The sequence below is a fragment of the Zootermopsis nevadensis genome, unplaced genomic scaffold, assembly GCF_977971745.1.
Source record: "Zootermopsis nevadensis isolate Lab colony 2312 unplaced genomic scaffold, Znev_1.0 Znev_ptg000010l, whole genome shotgun sequence".
NCBI lineage: Eukaryota > Metazoa > Arthropoda > Insecta > Blattodea > Termopsidae > Zootermopsis > Zootermopsis nevadensis.
In genome coordinates this window covers 16,631,253-16,647,405 of record NW_028259142.1, presented here as the reverse complement: position 1 = coordinate 16,647,405, position 16,153 = coordinate 16,631,253, and the positions used below count along the sequence as shown (strand labels likewise).

The following is a 16,153-nucleotide window of genomic DNA, read 5'->3' as shown; positions in this document are numbered from 1 at the left end:
CTCAAAATTGCTTGAATACCGAGGAAGATTGGTTGGGTTTCTTGCCTTATTTGCCAGCGCTTTTCAATTTTATAGGAAATGTAGCGTTTTTACAAGACGCCAATAACAAGAGTCGTGAGCTACATGAGATTTAAAGTTATCATGGCTGCGAAGAGTCTATATTAAGTCTTCTCGACTATACAGCTGCGTGGGCTTGAAGGGAAACATACTTGTTTTAAAATGCCTTAATCAACGCACCGAGGAGAGCAAGTAGGCTTACTAAAAGATAATAATTATACAGTTTTGTATGCATGATTTACATTAGTAGATTTCGACTGACTTAAATTTGCGATAGGTGCGTAGCATCACCATGTCTCAAATTTTAATATATTACAAATGTTTCAAACAAAATTGGTAGGTATGTTTATGATATATCTTCACATAAAATTTCATATAGTTCAATGATTTTTAACTTACAGCCACACCAGTTAACGGAGCTGTCATGTTGTTGTTTAGCATTCTAAGAAACACCCTACTCAGAATTTAACACCGTCTCCTCAGCATGATTAATTATAGGAAATTAAAACGTTAGAATTTAGAGTTTACCTGCAGGAATGATAGCAGAAGTTTAAAATATAATCCACTGATTTGTTATAAGTTACTGGGGGGGGGGGGGGGGTCCACACACGGTCATATGGATATGATAGTACCATAAGCCTGTTTTTCCCGTGTAAAATAAACGAAATGTGCTATATATTTCAGCACACACTTTCGTAGAACAAATTATTTAAATTATGTGACATCGCTTGTTATTTTATTTTTCCGTTACGTAATGCTACTTAAAGTCTGTTATGTGTGTCCACCGAATTTTACGTTTATGGATGTCAGTTACTGATTGGCTTGTGTCTTTCAAAATGACAAGCTAAGCTAATTTATTCATTACATCATATCCGATTGCCTGTTCAGTTAACTACTGCGCCAAGTAGTTGAGAAAACCTAATTAATAACCTATAGAAGTAATAATTACCTCTACCTAATTAACTCTATGTGATATATAGGGTTATCACCGCAGTGAGGAAGATGATGTTGTACGAGGTTGTTATGACGTACGTATACAAAACCGCTTCGAAGAAACATGCTGTCTCCATCTTCAGGGCGTCACAATCCAGATCTTGGCAATGCAAATTCGTTTCAAACTTTATTACAGACTCTGAACATAAAATTTATCAAGACTCTCTGAGCCACTGACAGCGTCACTAAACAAATTATAAATAAATTAATTATGATCCATTTAGTAGCTTCGGAGATGAAACATCATGACAGCGGGGAACAGACTTGTACATAGGACAGTCCCACACTGCGTTCATTGTACTTGAAGTAAATGACACATGAAGTCTGACGCGTGATACCAATATAAACAAGACGTTTATAAACATAAAATACAACTGAACAAAACTGATGATGCGATGCACATAGTTTATACTTGCACACAACAAATTCATATTTTTCTTTTTGTTCCTTTAACACGACTGTACTAATTGTATTCTTTCTTCGATTGCTTTTATCACATTAATATGTAATGTATTTGAGTGAATGGTTTGTGTTTAAATAAGTATAATGTTTATGCCATGACTAGTAACAGCTGAAATTAGTGACGGGTTGGTTTCCATGGTTTTAAAGGAGTTCTCACTTCATCTATCGCAACATTTTTCTCGATTAAATTCAATATTGGCAGAGTTGAGGCCTTATCCCGATACATACACGGGGTGCAACGAACTTAATGCAGTATAGAAAGCGCGGTATTGTTATTCTTACTTATTTATTAGATAAGAAAGTACTTACTGGTGCTAGAGCAGCGGCGTTATCTGCACTGTCTATCCTCCACTTCATGTCGTCCGTCTCTGAAGCACGATGCCGACTAACTCATATCGCGTGCTAGCTGCAACAGAATCATCCAACAGCCAGCACCTGAGAATCTCTCCCTCTCTCGCGTCAGGTCGATTTCAAGTTCGATCTCTCCTCTCTCGCTTCGGTATGCAGAAAAAACTTGTCTTCCCAGTTTCACAGAATAATGTCCAAGTTGATGTCGGACAAGTTGTCTCCAAGGATCACAACTGCACTTAGTTTATTCACGTGATATTGGTTTCTTATTGTAACTGTAAATGTTAACAAACACTGTTAGGTCTATCTAACCTCTAATGTTCGTGACGCCCCCCCCCCTCCCATGATAATCACTACGCAAATATTTTATCCACAGCATTTTCAAATGGTTTTTGGTGCTAAGATTTATTTAGCGTTTCTGTGTTTTTACGATAGATAATAATTTTTATGAATTGGCTCAAAACACGAGCAGTTATCTTGAAGTGTTAAGAGACGGAAATAGATATTCACTGATATCAAATATCAAAGATCTTCGGAGCAGAAGAATCCCGCATTTATTCTCGATCACGACATAAGAATGATTAATTAATCTAGATAAAGAGTTTAATATTTAAAAAAAACTAATTGCCAATACAGGCCTATATATTTTCTTTTTTTGGTTGCACACGCTCGTTTTGGGTGAATGTATGTTATGGTTTATGTGACTAATGTCAAGCGATATTCAAAGCAGATGGTTGCCTCCACAATGGAAAGATTCAATTTTATTTACAAACAACTTAGGACTAATTGGACTGGAGACAAATAACACTTGATCGCTTCCTGAACATCGTTTTCAAACCTCTCCAGTCTTGTAAGTACAAAACTCACTTTAAAAAAGCATCAGTAGGCATGACTGGACAAGAACCTGCAAGCAAGTCTCGCCTGATTGATTATCAATTCTTCCTCGACTTTGAGAGGAGTTGGACTGAATCCCGGCAAGCTACCCTTTCGAAGATTCATCGCGACTTAACAATTCAGTAGACAAATTCCGGGCAAAAGTGTGTTACAGTAAATCAGTGTATGCTAACATTACTGAGTACGAATTGAGTTTTGGAATTATTCAGTTTCATTTTCAGCCATGGTGAAGGGCTTACCTGAGACTCTTTATGTCTCTTTGGTTTATTTGCATACATGAACGTAAAATAGGCCGCACGTATTTATTTCCCTGTCAGCCCTACTCAAAATGCATGATCAATTTGATATTTATTATTAAAAGTAGCATGTCCTATGAAGATGACATGGGAGTCGTTTAGACAACTAACGAGTTATTCGTCAAAGAAAAACAGCTAAACATTAAAGTTGTTGTATAAGATTTGAGGTTTTACACAGCGGTGAGTATGAAGATTTCAGTCTTCTAGGTTGTAGCGCCGTGTAGTATGGTCGATGTTAACCAAAGTTTCAGAGGTCAAATAACAAGCTATCTACTGCAGTCAATTTCGACTGTCACAGCTAAAATGCCTTCTGATCATCAGAGGCAGGAACACACAGTGGATTATTTTTCATTTCATCTCAGGTTTCTCTTACGCTTCTAAGTGGTATGAATATGACATTCTGAACTCCTGGAAATGAAAAGACAGTGCTGATAAGATAGCAGTTTCGTCTAAAACTGCCTTATATCATTTAACTAACGACCTATGGTCTGCCCTAATTATAGTCATTTGCGTTGTTAAAGCATTCTGACGTACGTAACCATAAGAAATGTCTCAGACAATTTATCTCTTGTTATATATCTATAAACGAAGGACATAACATTATCATTTAACTGTGAGGTGTCGGAATTTTTAACTTCTGAAGTTACTCAGATTTGATTAACTTTGTAAGATCAACATTACCAACACTTTTAACGCGGCACAAATCTAACGTATCTAAAACAAGTTAGGAATTGCACATACACGTAGTTTAAGAATTTTGACGCTTTCTCCAGAACTTAAAATTGTCCATTGCGAATAGCGCGTTTTCTGTTGCCAATGACATTCGTGTTCCTGCGGCAGTGATGCCACGTGATCTTACATATATTTGCACTGAAGATGGAGGTGATATGTTCCTCTGAAATATTGGTAGCGCCTAAAAGACTACATGGCCCCTCACTTCAGCAGACCATGGTCTAGATATCGGGTCATTCACCTTTTAACAGGTGTAACATATAGTTAATAGAGTCTTATATGTTATAAATTGTTAGACTTCGGAGTGCTATGCATTCCCTTATTAATTAATTAATTCATTCATTCATCCATACCACTGTCCTACAAAGCATTGAATAACAAATTCACTATCCTGCTGTGATGCTGGGTTGTTAACTTCATATATTTATGCTATACCTTCATACATATTTAAATAAATAATACATACGGGCACAGAATGTGATTGTTAACGTATAAGGCAGGTGATAATACAGAATCATCATATCATCGTCCTGTGCAATTTAGAATTACGTAGTATTCACTACATGGAGGTCGGGTTGTTAACCTCTAAAGCAGATGATTACATACAGTTTCCTCTGTCTTCTAGATGGCAAGTAACTTATAAAAGAAAAATTGAGAGTGGAACCACGGTTCCGGAGAATCTGACGTATATACGTCTCTGTGATGTAATAATTCTTGTATAAGATAAGTACCTGTGATATTCTAAAACGTTTTTAACAGCACAAAATTATCTACGACGCACTACTTCTACAAGCGATTCACAGCTCGGCTCTTTCCACAATAACGAAAGCGGATTGCTGACGGCAGTAATGAAACACAACAACGCCGAGTAAACAGAAGACGCAACAATTAGTTTCTTAGGTAACATAACAATGCACGCAGGAGTTCATATAAAAGCTGACCATATTTACACATTGTTGATATGGATCTTACACATATTCCTAACGCTGTTTTGCCGAATGACCCTTCCACATAGACGTATTTACGTCAAAATACAGGCAGACTTACTAATTTAAATTTTAGAGTAAGATGTGTAGACCGTTTTCTTACCACATTAATGTAAGTGTTCATTTAAACGACGAAAAAAAAAAATACAAATTCTGCTGCATCTGTAATCCAAATATTGAACACTTCAACAAACACTCATTGTAAATTCACCAATTACCAATTGCGGCAATGGAAAGTAAAGTCGCGTTCATTTTCTTACTACGTTTGTACACTATTGCTCCTGGGTTCACTCCAACACAAGCACTCAATTCTTGTTTGAATGAAACACGCGAAAATAACCACGATCCGTAACTTTATTATCTGTCAGACGCATATCTATCGAAAGCGTTATCAAAATCGATAAAGAACATATTCTTCAGTGGGATGACTAGTGGAGCACTTCGTATGTTTTTTATTATTACACGAGAAAGCACATAATTTCCCAATGCATAGGGCACCTAACACGCTCTCCTAAGGCAAGAGAATCCAATTACCAGCGAACTTTGGAATGTGCATCTCGTTATATCTCATCAGATACGTGGTAAAGGAGTTGGAGCTAGTAATCACAAAGCAAGTGCCAGAATGGAAATATTATTCAGTTCAGTTGCAATGAATCTCCAATTTAGCAGTGAAGTTGAAGATCTAAAAAATATTTAAAGATTCAGTTCTTACCTCAAAGAAAACTCATATCTATTACAAATACCAATTGGTTGATGCTATTCAGGGAAGTAATTGCTGTTTATTCTGATAACCATACAAAACCCACAAATAAACTACATGTAAGAAATTAATTTTTATTGAACGCTGAAATTGGTGGTACATTATAGTTAATTAATATACCACGTATATTAAAATGCTTTGTTTCAATCTAAATATGGAGCACTCTTGTGGAATCTTTAAGCTACAAATGGACAATGTGAAGAGCGGTATTATTGAGGTGCAAACTTTTTCATCGTATTAAGTTGTATATGAGGGCAAAAAATTTGATCTAGAGATTTTGTTATTTTTCGCGCAAGGAATGTTCGACCCTTTCAGACTGCGGATAAGCACAATGGAGGAGATTCAGGAGTTGATGAGAAAGCAAAATAATTGTTTTTACGCTATCTCCCATCTGAATTGCTCAGAGAACCATCAGTCTGCAAAAAACTGAAAACTTTCTGGCGACGAGTCTGAATAACTCTCGCTGTAGATCCCTCTATTGCTGATAGTTTTATCTGACGCGTCTCTGCCATGATTCACAAGATTCCCAGCTAGATAGCTCCAATACAATGTCATACATTGCGCAGTTTATTGCCGTGTTATCTTAACACTGACACATCGGACTGGATAAAAGGTCCCAATTGATAACACAGAAAGCTGTTCTTGGAACCGAAGAACCCGTGGGCTTCAAGGGATCCAACGCGTTCACCTCAAAGGGGTATCATTTCCTTCCACAGCCTTCCCACACACAGACATAAAAAGTAAAGTAAAGTAAAGTTTGTCCCACTATACGCCATGTAGGCGTTTGGGGTGAGAGGAGGTATAGCTCCTTTCTTCCTTGACCTCGGCACTAGATGGGGGTGAGTGGTCAGCATCACGCCCCGGCCGGCTTTACCCCCGGGGAAGGACCCCGGTACCCATTGCAGAGGAGGCTGGGTGGGCCCCAGAGCCGGTCTGGACGCAGAGGCTAGAGGAAAAATCCTCTGCCCCCGTCGGGGATCGAACCCCAGTCGTCCAGCCCGTAGCTAGTCACTATACTGACTGAGCTATCCCGGCTCATACAGACATAAAAAGGAATTACTAATTAACAGTCATATAACTTAATTATTATGCGTTCGTGCTTAATCCGATGTCTATAAAATGGGCGAGGAAAATGCACGTTATGTCCGTATGTCTGGACACGAGAATCGATGGACGGATTTTTATAAAATTCGATATGGGTGTTTGACCCGGTATACTTTGGTATTCTGTGGACCACAGATCGGCAAAGGCTCGTGTACCGGATCCAACAGAAAAGGTGTCTCCACCTTTTGCCTGAAGGCGAAAGAAAATCGATCCTTCTAAAAGTAGTGCGTTTAAGGTTTTAAAATCTGTAAGGTTTTTTTTAGAAACAGACGATGGATTAAGTCCAAACCAAAGAAAGACGTAACGCCTTAATGTTATCCTCCCATCACCTTCTGCCATCCAAGTGGTGGCTTTCCCTATCAAAATTTATGAAATGTATGAATTTTTTCCCCAACCTAACGTTTTGCCCAGTCCACCGTAGGCCTAATCTGATATATTTTAGTGGACTAAAAATATTAGGTAACCTTTACAAATTATTTTATCATCTTACATTTCCAGTTACTTAATTCTTTGTCAGGTCCAAATATTTTCCTCACCGCGTTCTAAACCACCTGCTATTTACGCTCGTCCCTTAAAAGGATAACTTTTCGCAACCATACGAAACAAGAGGTAAAATTGTTATACACATATTGATATTTACGATTCTGGAAAAGAGATGGGAATTAACTTTCCGAACTGGCGTTAAAATGTGTGAGATTTAAGGTTCTCACGACAGCAAACGTGAAGTTGACTGTCTTCTGGGATGTCACGACGTGTAGCCTCGTAGAAGTTTACCGACGTTTTAGACGTGCTTGCTGTCTGCATCGTCTGGGTGATGAACTCATCGCCCTGATGATGGAGTCGGCAAGATGGTCAACTTCTGGCATCAAAATAATTTGACAGGATATCACAGTTTCTTTTTTTTATTTACATTGTCACATGAAAATCGTATAATTCTTTAACGGGGCTATGACCTTTATTGCTGTTTATGTACAAGCAAATAGACTATGGTATGTACAATGTATTAATAGTTACTGATCGTTTTATGGACCTTCACCAACGATTGTTTAACCGGGGAAACTCCAAATACTAGACACATCCAGAATTCAATGGTACAGAATATTAAAGAGTTCTTGTATTATAAATGGAGACGTACAGTCCAACCTCAATTTTGTTTACTTGTTGAAACACATTGGTCACTATGCGTACTGCCTGAGTTAACGTTCAATAACTCCACAATTTCGCCCATAGAATGTATTTATCTTTCGTTCGGTTCTCAGAATAAATAAGATTGTTTCCCTGAACAACAAAAAAATAACTCGTTTCTGTTACCGAAGTGTGGTGTGCTTTCTCTGAGGTAAGATCCTAACTTTTAAATATTATTTATACGTGTGTTGTGCTTTGCTAAGTCTTGAAAAAGGACAAGCCTCGTACTGTTTTGCAGTCATACCACACAAGAACCATAAAACACTATCAAAATTTTTGTCTGAGTACTCGAGCTTTTGCTATGAAAGTATCTGGAGTTTCTGTGGCAAACATTCAAAAAGGTATTAGGCACAATAATATGTGGTAAACATATATTGAACACTTTATGCAAATGTCCCAAAAGAAACTGAGGTCAACATTTTTGATAATCGGACAGGTACATTATATATTTTTTCCTTAAGTCGTTACTAAGTAGTCTCATCCAGTACATACACTTTAGAGAGCATACATACAGACCCGTTAATTATCTCTATTACACATTCAATAAGAATAAATCGACGATTATTACGACTTACACCATAACATTTCACCATCTGGAGTCATCCAGTTTCTTAGAGGTTTTTATTTAAACACGTATACAGTCAAACTCCGATACAGTTCCCTCTATATACCACGAAACACTCGCAAACATGCTAACATTACCGAGAATAATCTGCATACAGCACCTAGTAACATTGCAACAATTATGTCGAAATGCGTACCTACTTAAAAATGACTTTCACAATAACGACCTCAAGCACTTCTGGGACACTGTAATATTACAGTCAATAATATTCTATCGGCCAGGTTAGCCACGCGATCTAAAAACAGTACCACCTAAATGTGATGGGTGATTCTTAAAGATTTCTTTTGGCACATTCAAGGCATAACTAAAGTAAAATTCAATTCTCCATTTGCATAATTTTACATTTTTATAATTCATATCTTTCAAAATAAATTACCTTATGAACAAATATTTTATTGAGCTCATTTCTGCTTTTTGGATCGACTTGCTGTGTGTATATTTGATACCAAACTTCTTATTTAAAACACTTATGACAAATGTATTTTACTGTCTATATATATATATATACGATATCATAAATACATATGTAATCTAATATACAAATAAAATATATTATACAAACAACTTACGTTGAATTTACTTGTGGTATAAGAGTGTCTCCAGCACATGTAACTAAGAGCCCACTCTGACGCAACCTGAATCTGTGAAGGTAGAAACATGGGCGCAACCAGAGAACCTGATGGAGGGAGGATATGAATTCATTCCTCAAAAAATACGCAATGAATATTAAATCAATTACTTTACGTGTTTCTAAAATTTGACTAGAGTGTCGGTTGTGTCGAAAATGTGAAAACATTAGAATTAAATGGGACTTCATTTGCGTTGACACCCAAATTAAAGCTCTATTAAATCTGTCTAAAAACTGTCTATCACACAAACGATTGTATGGCAACAGAAAACACCGGCTAGTTCTCAGTGAAATTTCATTTTTCGAAATGGTTAATATTTAATGAAACACAAGGGTAATGAATTTATGATTGTATAAATAAACATACATGCCAAAGATTCTTCCATTGTTATTCTGGACAAGATCTGTGTACGAAATATCGAATGCACTGTTCTTTAAAAAAAATCAAATTAAGATTTGCGGATGGAGACAAGATTTATCTTTCTAGAGATTTTTGTGTCCCGTTTCGTTGCCAGGTCAACCTCATGGATGTGGTCGTTCTGAAGGATATTAAGTTTCCATAATAATGTGATATGTTGCGCAGTTTAATCTGGTTATTTCCCAATGCCTGAAAGAACACGCTGCCTCCATCTGTAGGCTTGAATACATACATTGTCACGTTATATAAGACCTGTCAGTCCCAAGACGCACTCCAACGTTCTGTCAGAATTTGTCTGCATGAAAACCAACTAAACTGACTACCATGTTTTCTACCTTAGCAGCTCTGGGGGCGACCACACTCACATTACAGTCACAAACGATCAAAGCTACTATCATATTATATCATCCAGTACGGTTTCTGCAACACAAACTTTTTGTATCTTTTGTGCAGGTCAGCATTTTTATTAGTCGTTAGTATCATATTCTCTTTCTCAATAATATTTAATTCATGGCGTAGTCTCGGGCTTTACCTAAAGTAGTTTCATGATAACTTGGTTTTAATAAGCAATCGCGCTAGAGGTTCCCGTGTCATATCGTATAACCAATAACCATTACCCATCGCTGACCTAGGGTGCTTATTTATGTACTTCTGTAGTTCAGATTCCCACCGTCCTCATATAAGTTAATGTACATCCCTTGTAAGAATTTTCTTCAATAAAACTACCTACACATTTTATATTATCCTACTTAATTAATAATTTTATATTACTTTCAGGAAAAAGAATTATAAAACATTTTTGACTGTTCTGTAAATATTCTTCCCTGAGACAAAAACACGCCACATCCTATAGATTTATAAATCTATCTAGAAACTAGATAACCTCTAGCTGAGACCTGGTCTGTTCTACTGTCTTCAAGCGTTAACATTTCTTCCATTTGAAATGCCAGCACTTCTGTTCACTTCTTCCTGCACAGCTGTACAACCGTCTATGTACGCTCTCTACGCGTTACGAGTGAACATTGTAATAAATTCTCTCAGAATGGAACAACTTAAAACTCATTTTTTGTGGATGTTTGTATACGTTCTGCTTTGTGATAACGGAGATGTTCGATTCCGCATAAGAACTGTTCTGTAGTCAAGCTCCACCAATTTTCAATTTCGGCACTAATTCCAGTTCCTGATCGTTTCAAGAGCCAGCAGCTTCCACGTGTCAACTGGCTGTCACGATGTTTCATAAAAGTATAATGGTAAAACAAAAAATCCCCAACGATTCAGACAGGAACTCGTCATGAAATAATACGACAGAATACGAGTTTGCAATGCTGGTACCTTGAAGCGGCTCACTGATTCTCCACTTTGGCTAGTACAAGTCACTGTATTCATTACTCGTAAACTCTTCTGTACATTGTCTAATCTCCACTTGTCATACAGAGGGACGATTTTCTCGGTCCCCTGTCCGTAAAGTCAGTCTCCTGCTATTTTAACCATCTTTCATTGAAGTTTTTATCGGATGGTCAAAATATTTGAACACTTACTCTATAAATGAATTCGGGAAGTACCCGATTCGAATCTCGACCGGGTTATCAGCTATCCCAAGCGATTTCTTCGTATATTTCGTCAGTTTCTCCGGGATTATTCCGGCAGAAAATCTTTTTCTGGGAGATGAAACAAACGGTAGTTTTAAAGTTGGTAATACCTATCCAATTTCAACAACCTTTGATACCTCGAGTTTCTGACTACGTGGGAACGATAATAGTAGGCGGTTTATTGTTCCACTTGTCTTTGGTGTCATCCTTAACCGATGGACTGGCGGAGTGAGACAGAACTCCATAATGTGAGAACTGTCAACACGCCAAACGCAAAATTTGCTAGGACCTTTTGTGCATTATGGCAGTAATAACACGACATCCTATATACGTATTCCAAAATTCCCACTGTATTTTTATGTGCGCTTTTCAATCCGCTTTTCAAAAATGTCAAAATTGAACAGGATCTCGAAGTTTAGGACCGGATAATAATTGCTTAGGAACATAAATCCATTTCTAGCACCGAGTTTAAGGGACGACGTTTCCTTCAACGATACAACTGCAAACATGTCAAGAAAAACCAGGGATTACGTCGGAAGGCCTGATTACATTAAAGGAAAAATAAAAATAAAAACTATTTACAAAAGATCAAAATGTTATTGAAAAAGGTAAAATATTCAAGCCGCGAAGACGCATGGGAGAATACCGGTAAAGCTACAGAAATTCTTGGCCTCGGCTCTAGATATGAGTGGTCAGCGTCATATTCCAGCTGCTTTATTTCCAATACCCATTGGAAAGAAGGTTAGACTGACCCCACAGCTCGACGCGATGACCAATCGAAAAATTCCTGTCCCTAACGGGAATCAAATCCCAGTCATCCAGCTCGTAGCTCGTTACTTTACTGACTGAGATACGTGGGCCGATGTTAAAAACAAATGGCTATTAAGTTTTCGTGATATTGGTCCTCAGTAACAGTTATTCTAAACAATACTAACCTAAGTTAGGGAGGGCAGGGTTATGTAACTGTAGGAGGCGGTGGGATAAAGGATCCTTCTGATTCTTGATCAGAAACTGCAATGAGAGAGTTTAGAGATGTAAACTCTTATAATTATGTGGTTTCCTGTGTAGACCTTCTTGAAGAAACGAATCTGACCTGGGGTCGCGGTGCCTAAATAGTCCGTCTTATTGAGTATGAAAACAGCATACATACAGAAACGCGTAAATCAGGACATAGGCCGAAAGTCAGCGGCGCAATCCATCCATGTTGTCCGAGAAGCAGTCAAATTGCTCGTTGCGTTGTCTTCTGCTCGCTCAAAGTTTCGGCGTCGTGTTTCACGTGCGAGACCCGTGACTGTTACCTCGACAACGGAACGTCTCCTCATCCGGAACAGCCACTGTGTGTGTTGTCGAATTGACGTGTTCTGCTTCACGGACAAAACAAAACAATTTCTAAAAGCGCATCTATTACTCGTTGAGTCCTGATGCAAATGACGTTCGTGGACTTTTAAGATAGCCATGCCCCTGTCGATAATCGATCACTGGTCGTCCGGTGAATGCCCCATATTTAAGAACTTACGTATTTAAATCGATGTAAACTGTTGGTTGCTCACCTATCGAGTTGAGCAGTAGAGTGGGGTGAGACTTCCGTTTGAACTCCAACCAGGATTCTCGTAGATCAAGATCTGAAGGTCCCCAATCCTGTGTCGGTTTGGTAGAAAGTAGAAATTTCTGTGAAGCAGACAGCAGAGAATCTCACAATTTTGGTCCGTTTCCAGAGGGGCTCATGATACGAAAAATAGATAAGCATGGCTCGTTGTGGTACTACGTACATTACCTTAATCTTTTTGATCGTTAATCTCTTAAGATTAAGATGTCTTTAAAATCGCTTTTACTATCCACATTCTGAAATTAGTCAAAGAATGTACAGGTCTGATCATTAAATACGTTCCTTAATTTTATCGACATAAAAATATGGGTTTTCATACCGAATTTCATAAAAAAATTCTAAGGAACACATACTGAACTGCATTCTATAGTAAATTTTATGTACAATGCACAGAGAGCTCTGTACTGAATTTTATCAATGCTAAAAACATTTTAGAGTTGAAGTATGTAAATACTTTACAGACGGTTTAGAAACACTTAAAAACTTTTTTGTTCTGAGGGATTTCGATTTCGCAACATTTGGAGGTTTCGTCGCGTTTTGGCGTCTAACACGGCGATGTAAATGCTCACATTTTTCAGTGATGAACCTTTCTGTTGAAAAATGCTGAAAATAGCGCAAATTGGTATCTGCGCTATGGAAAGGCATCCTAGACAAAAACCGACAGCATCAGCCCAGTCGGGGTAGTCGTATGAATCGTCACCCAGAGGCTTGAACTTTACCAGAGACATGATGAATATTACCTGAAAAGAGATATAGACATGACCTTGCATCTCATCTTAACAGTATATAAATTCTGCGTTTGGAATAGAGTCGATAAACAGGCTCATAATGAATCAAAATATTTACCGAAAGAATAACTGGGGCGAAGAAAGACCATGTAATCCTCCAGTAGACATTTGGCTTCTTCCCAAGCATAAACTGCACGTCGTCACAAACGTTCCGCAAGCCTGAAAAGCAAACCATTATCTGCAAGGCCAGTTCGATGCCAGGTGGATTCACTTCGTATTTTGTTTTGATGGGCTCTGTACTCCACTTACATACTCTTAAGATTTTATAATACTCGTTGGACAATACGCGGTCGCCAGTCGTACAAATCAGAAAGTTCATCAGCACTCAGGCATACAAATAAATTATATAATCTGTGCTTTAATGCCAAATACTCTACAACCGACTGCAAACTTTTAAGAAACAAATTTTTAAAAAGGAAACAAATGAATTGGCTTAACTAGGCGTTTTACATAGGATGTTACAATACTGAAAGGAAGTTCCGAGAAGAAATTAAAACGCTTAGTTCCAACTGTTCATTAGTTATTAAGGCAAGAAATTTAAAAGCACAAAACTGTGATGGCTTGTCGCCTTCGTATCAGGTAAACGCACCATTACGTATATTTCTAAACGACGGCTGGGTTGAAATATTTTGTCTTCAGTTTCAATCCATGGTATAAAAACACCAAAGCACGACACATAACAGCCACAGTCTTCACATCCTAACCACAATGTCTCACCATATATCCATAGCAAGCTGATGCATTCTGCAATGGCAATGAAGAGTACTGCAATTCCACCTCCATACACATCCATAAGTGTCAAGACATAGTTACCGCCCTGTAAAAAAAGATACCTACAAGTAAGATCTGAGGTTTTCAAGGCAGCGAGTATGTAGAAGGCTGTCTTTTGGGTTGTTATGCAGTGTAGTCTGGCAGTCAGGGCGATGATAGGGCAACAAGCATCTCTGAAACGTCGGCAAACTTACCAGACTACAAGAATCGAAAGAAATGCTTTGCTTTCCTTGTAAGAAACTGAACTGAATAATTCACATATTGATTGATAACAGTCATTAATCTGTGATTTCCTATAAAATTGTAAAATACGTCTTTCGATTTTGAATAAAAATCACATACTATCCACTAGTCAGATAGAAAACTGGGTAAGACACTTTTCTGGCCTCCTAAAGCCTCTCAACTTACCGTCTTAAACTGCAATGAAGTTAGATGTTGATTGTGAGAGACCAAATGTTTCAATATGATTCGACGCGTCCTTCTCCTCTTACATATCCTAAGGCTAATATAATTTCACCCCTTTAAAGAACAAAATTCGTCCAAATAATATTTAAGAATTCGGTTTTTCTATCCAAGAAAACACATGAGATCCACGATCCAAACCTCAGTCGAACCAAAACACATATCTAAGTAGGCGAGATGAAGTTACTGACAGCGCGTACGTTAAATACGACACATTTCATTGCAACATTAGCAGTTTCGGTTTTCATTTGTTTATAAATCGTTATCACTACCCGAAATGAAGTAAATGCCCTACTTCAAATCGCCCAAGCGAAGTGCCAAACCGACAGAATTAGTCACGAGGCGCAAGATTTTCGATCGTCACTAGTCAGTGAGAGACGTAACTCTAGAGCGAAGTCCTTATTGCGTAGATAATCATCACGCGCCTAACAAAGAAAATTCCCGCCTTTTATGGAAACACAAACAGGCTAATTACTGTGTTCACAGGCGTCAGTCTTGAGTCGTATTTAATCCTGTCCTCACCCTCCCACCCTATTTCCTAAAGACCCTTCTTAATATTATCCTTCTTTCGTATGTTCAGGTTCTCCGAATGGTCTCTCGTCTTCGTTCCTGAAAGAAAACAGGCAAAGCAGATAATAAATCTGTGGATTTACTCACGTAAGTGACGCACGACAGTCCCACCAGGTAGCATAACACGGCGATAGAAATGCAGAAGGCTAGTTTGTGGTTCCGAAGGACAGTGATCTCGTCTGATATGCTAGTGAGGACATTCTCCAAGAGGGCGAACTGAAAGCACACTGAACGCATATTAACGTTTCGAGTACAGCACACATCACCACAATCCACTACAACAAACGCCCGGCTTTCACCCCAATTCTAAATCTGATAAATCCAGGGCCTACGATTCGAACTACCATGTGGTACAGAATACTACTGGATCATATCCTCCGCCAGTTTAACCCAATCGCTTGTATTTTTGGATCCTATTAAACCAAATCCAGTTCATATTAGTCTGTCCGTTCGTACGGCTGAACGGATTTACGTAAAGTTCGATATTGGGAAGTTTTGATAATTTGTTCGTATTGGTTTCGTTGCTGTTAATTCAACAATAACAATTCTGTACAACAGCTTAAAATAGGCCACGAGCGCTTTCATCCACACCCTTTCCAATTCATCACTCGAAATAATCCTGTTCAACAGAAAACGTGTTTAAAACACAAAGAGCAAAATTCCTGCGCTGTCTTTGTTTATTTCTGTGACGCAGATTCTTATTTAGGAGGATGACGTCATTGAATGGAGACTCAAGCCGTGCTGTTATGACGTGGCTAATGACATCACCATATGCTCAACATCTCAGTCTGCAGGAACGCGAGAACTTCTGATGACGTCATCAATCACCTGATGCGCACGCGCACACCGAAAAGACAAAGCTGGTAAGGAAACTTGAAT

The 16,153-nt window shown here is 38.2% G+C and overlaps 2 protein-coding genes across 5 annotated transcripts in view; both read right to left on the bottom strand.

Moving 5' to 3' along the window:
* LOC110840905 (sodium-dependent nutrient amino acid transporter 1) overlaps positions 1–5,049 on the bottom strand; it is a 37,967-nt gene extending 32,918 nt beyond the window's left edge. The window contains exons 1-2 of the mRNA XM_087346609.1: positions 4,872–5,049; positions 1,822–2,135 (exon numbers count right to left, since the gene is read on the bottom strand). Of these exons, the coding sequence (XP_087202735.1) occupies positions 1,822–1,869 (48 nt within the window). The 5' untranslated portion in view covers positions 1,870–2,135; positions 4,872–5,049. The remainder of the gene's footprint in view (positions 1–1,821; positions 2,136–4,871) is intronic.
* A 2,469-nt stretch (positions 5,050–7,518) lies between these two features.
* Positions 7,519–16,153, bottom strand: part of LOC110830297 (sodium-dependent proline transporter) — a 49,853-nt gene continuing 41,218 nt past the window's right edge. For 3 of the 4 annotated variants that reach the window (XM_087346610.1, XM_087346613.1, XM_087346612.1), the window contains 6 exons: positions 15,362–15,490; positions 14,189–14,288; positions 13,530–13,630; positions 13,253–13,423; positions 12,628–12,745; positions 7,519–12,441 (listed from right to left, as the gene is read on the bottom strand). In XM_087346610.1, coding sequence (XP_087202736.1) covers positions 12,350–12,441; positions 12,628–12,745; positions 13,253–13,423; positions 13,530–13,630; positions 14,189–14,288; positions 15,362–15,490 — 711 coding nt within the window. In that variant the 3' untranslated portion in view covers positions 7,519–12,349. The remainder of the gene's footprint in view (positions 12,442–12,627; positions 12,746–13,252; positions 13,424–13,529; positions 13,631–14,188; positions 14,289–15,361; positions 15,491–16,153) is intronic. The other variant, XM_087346611.1, reaches the window with a different exon arrangement.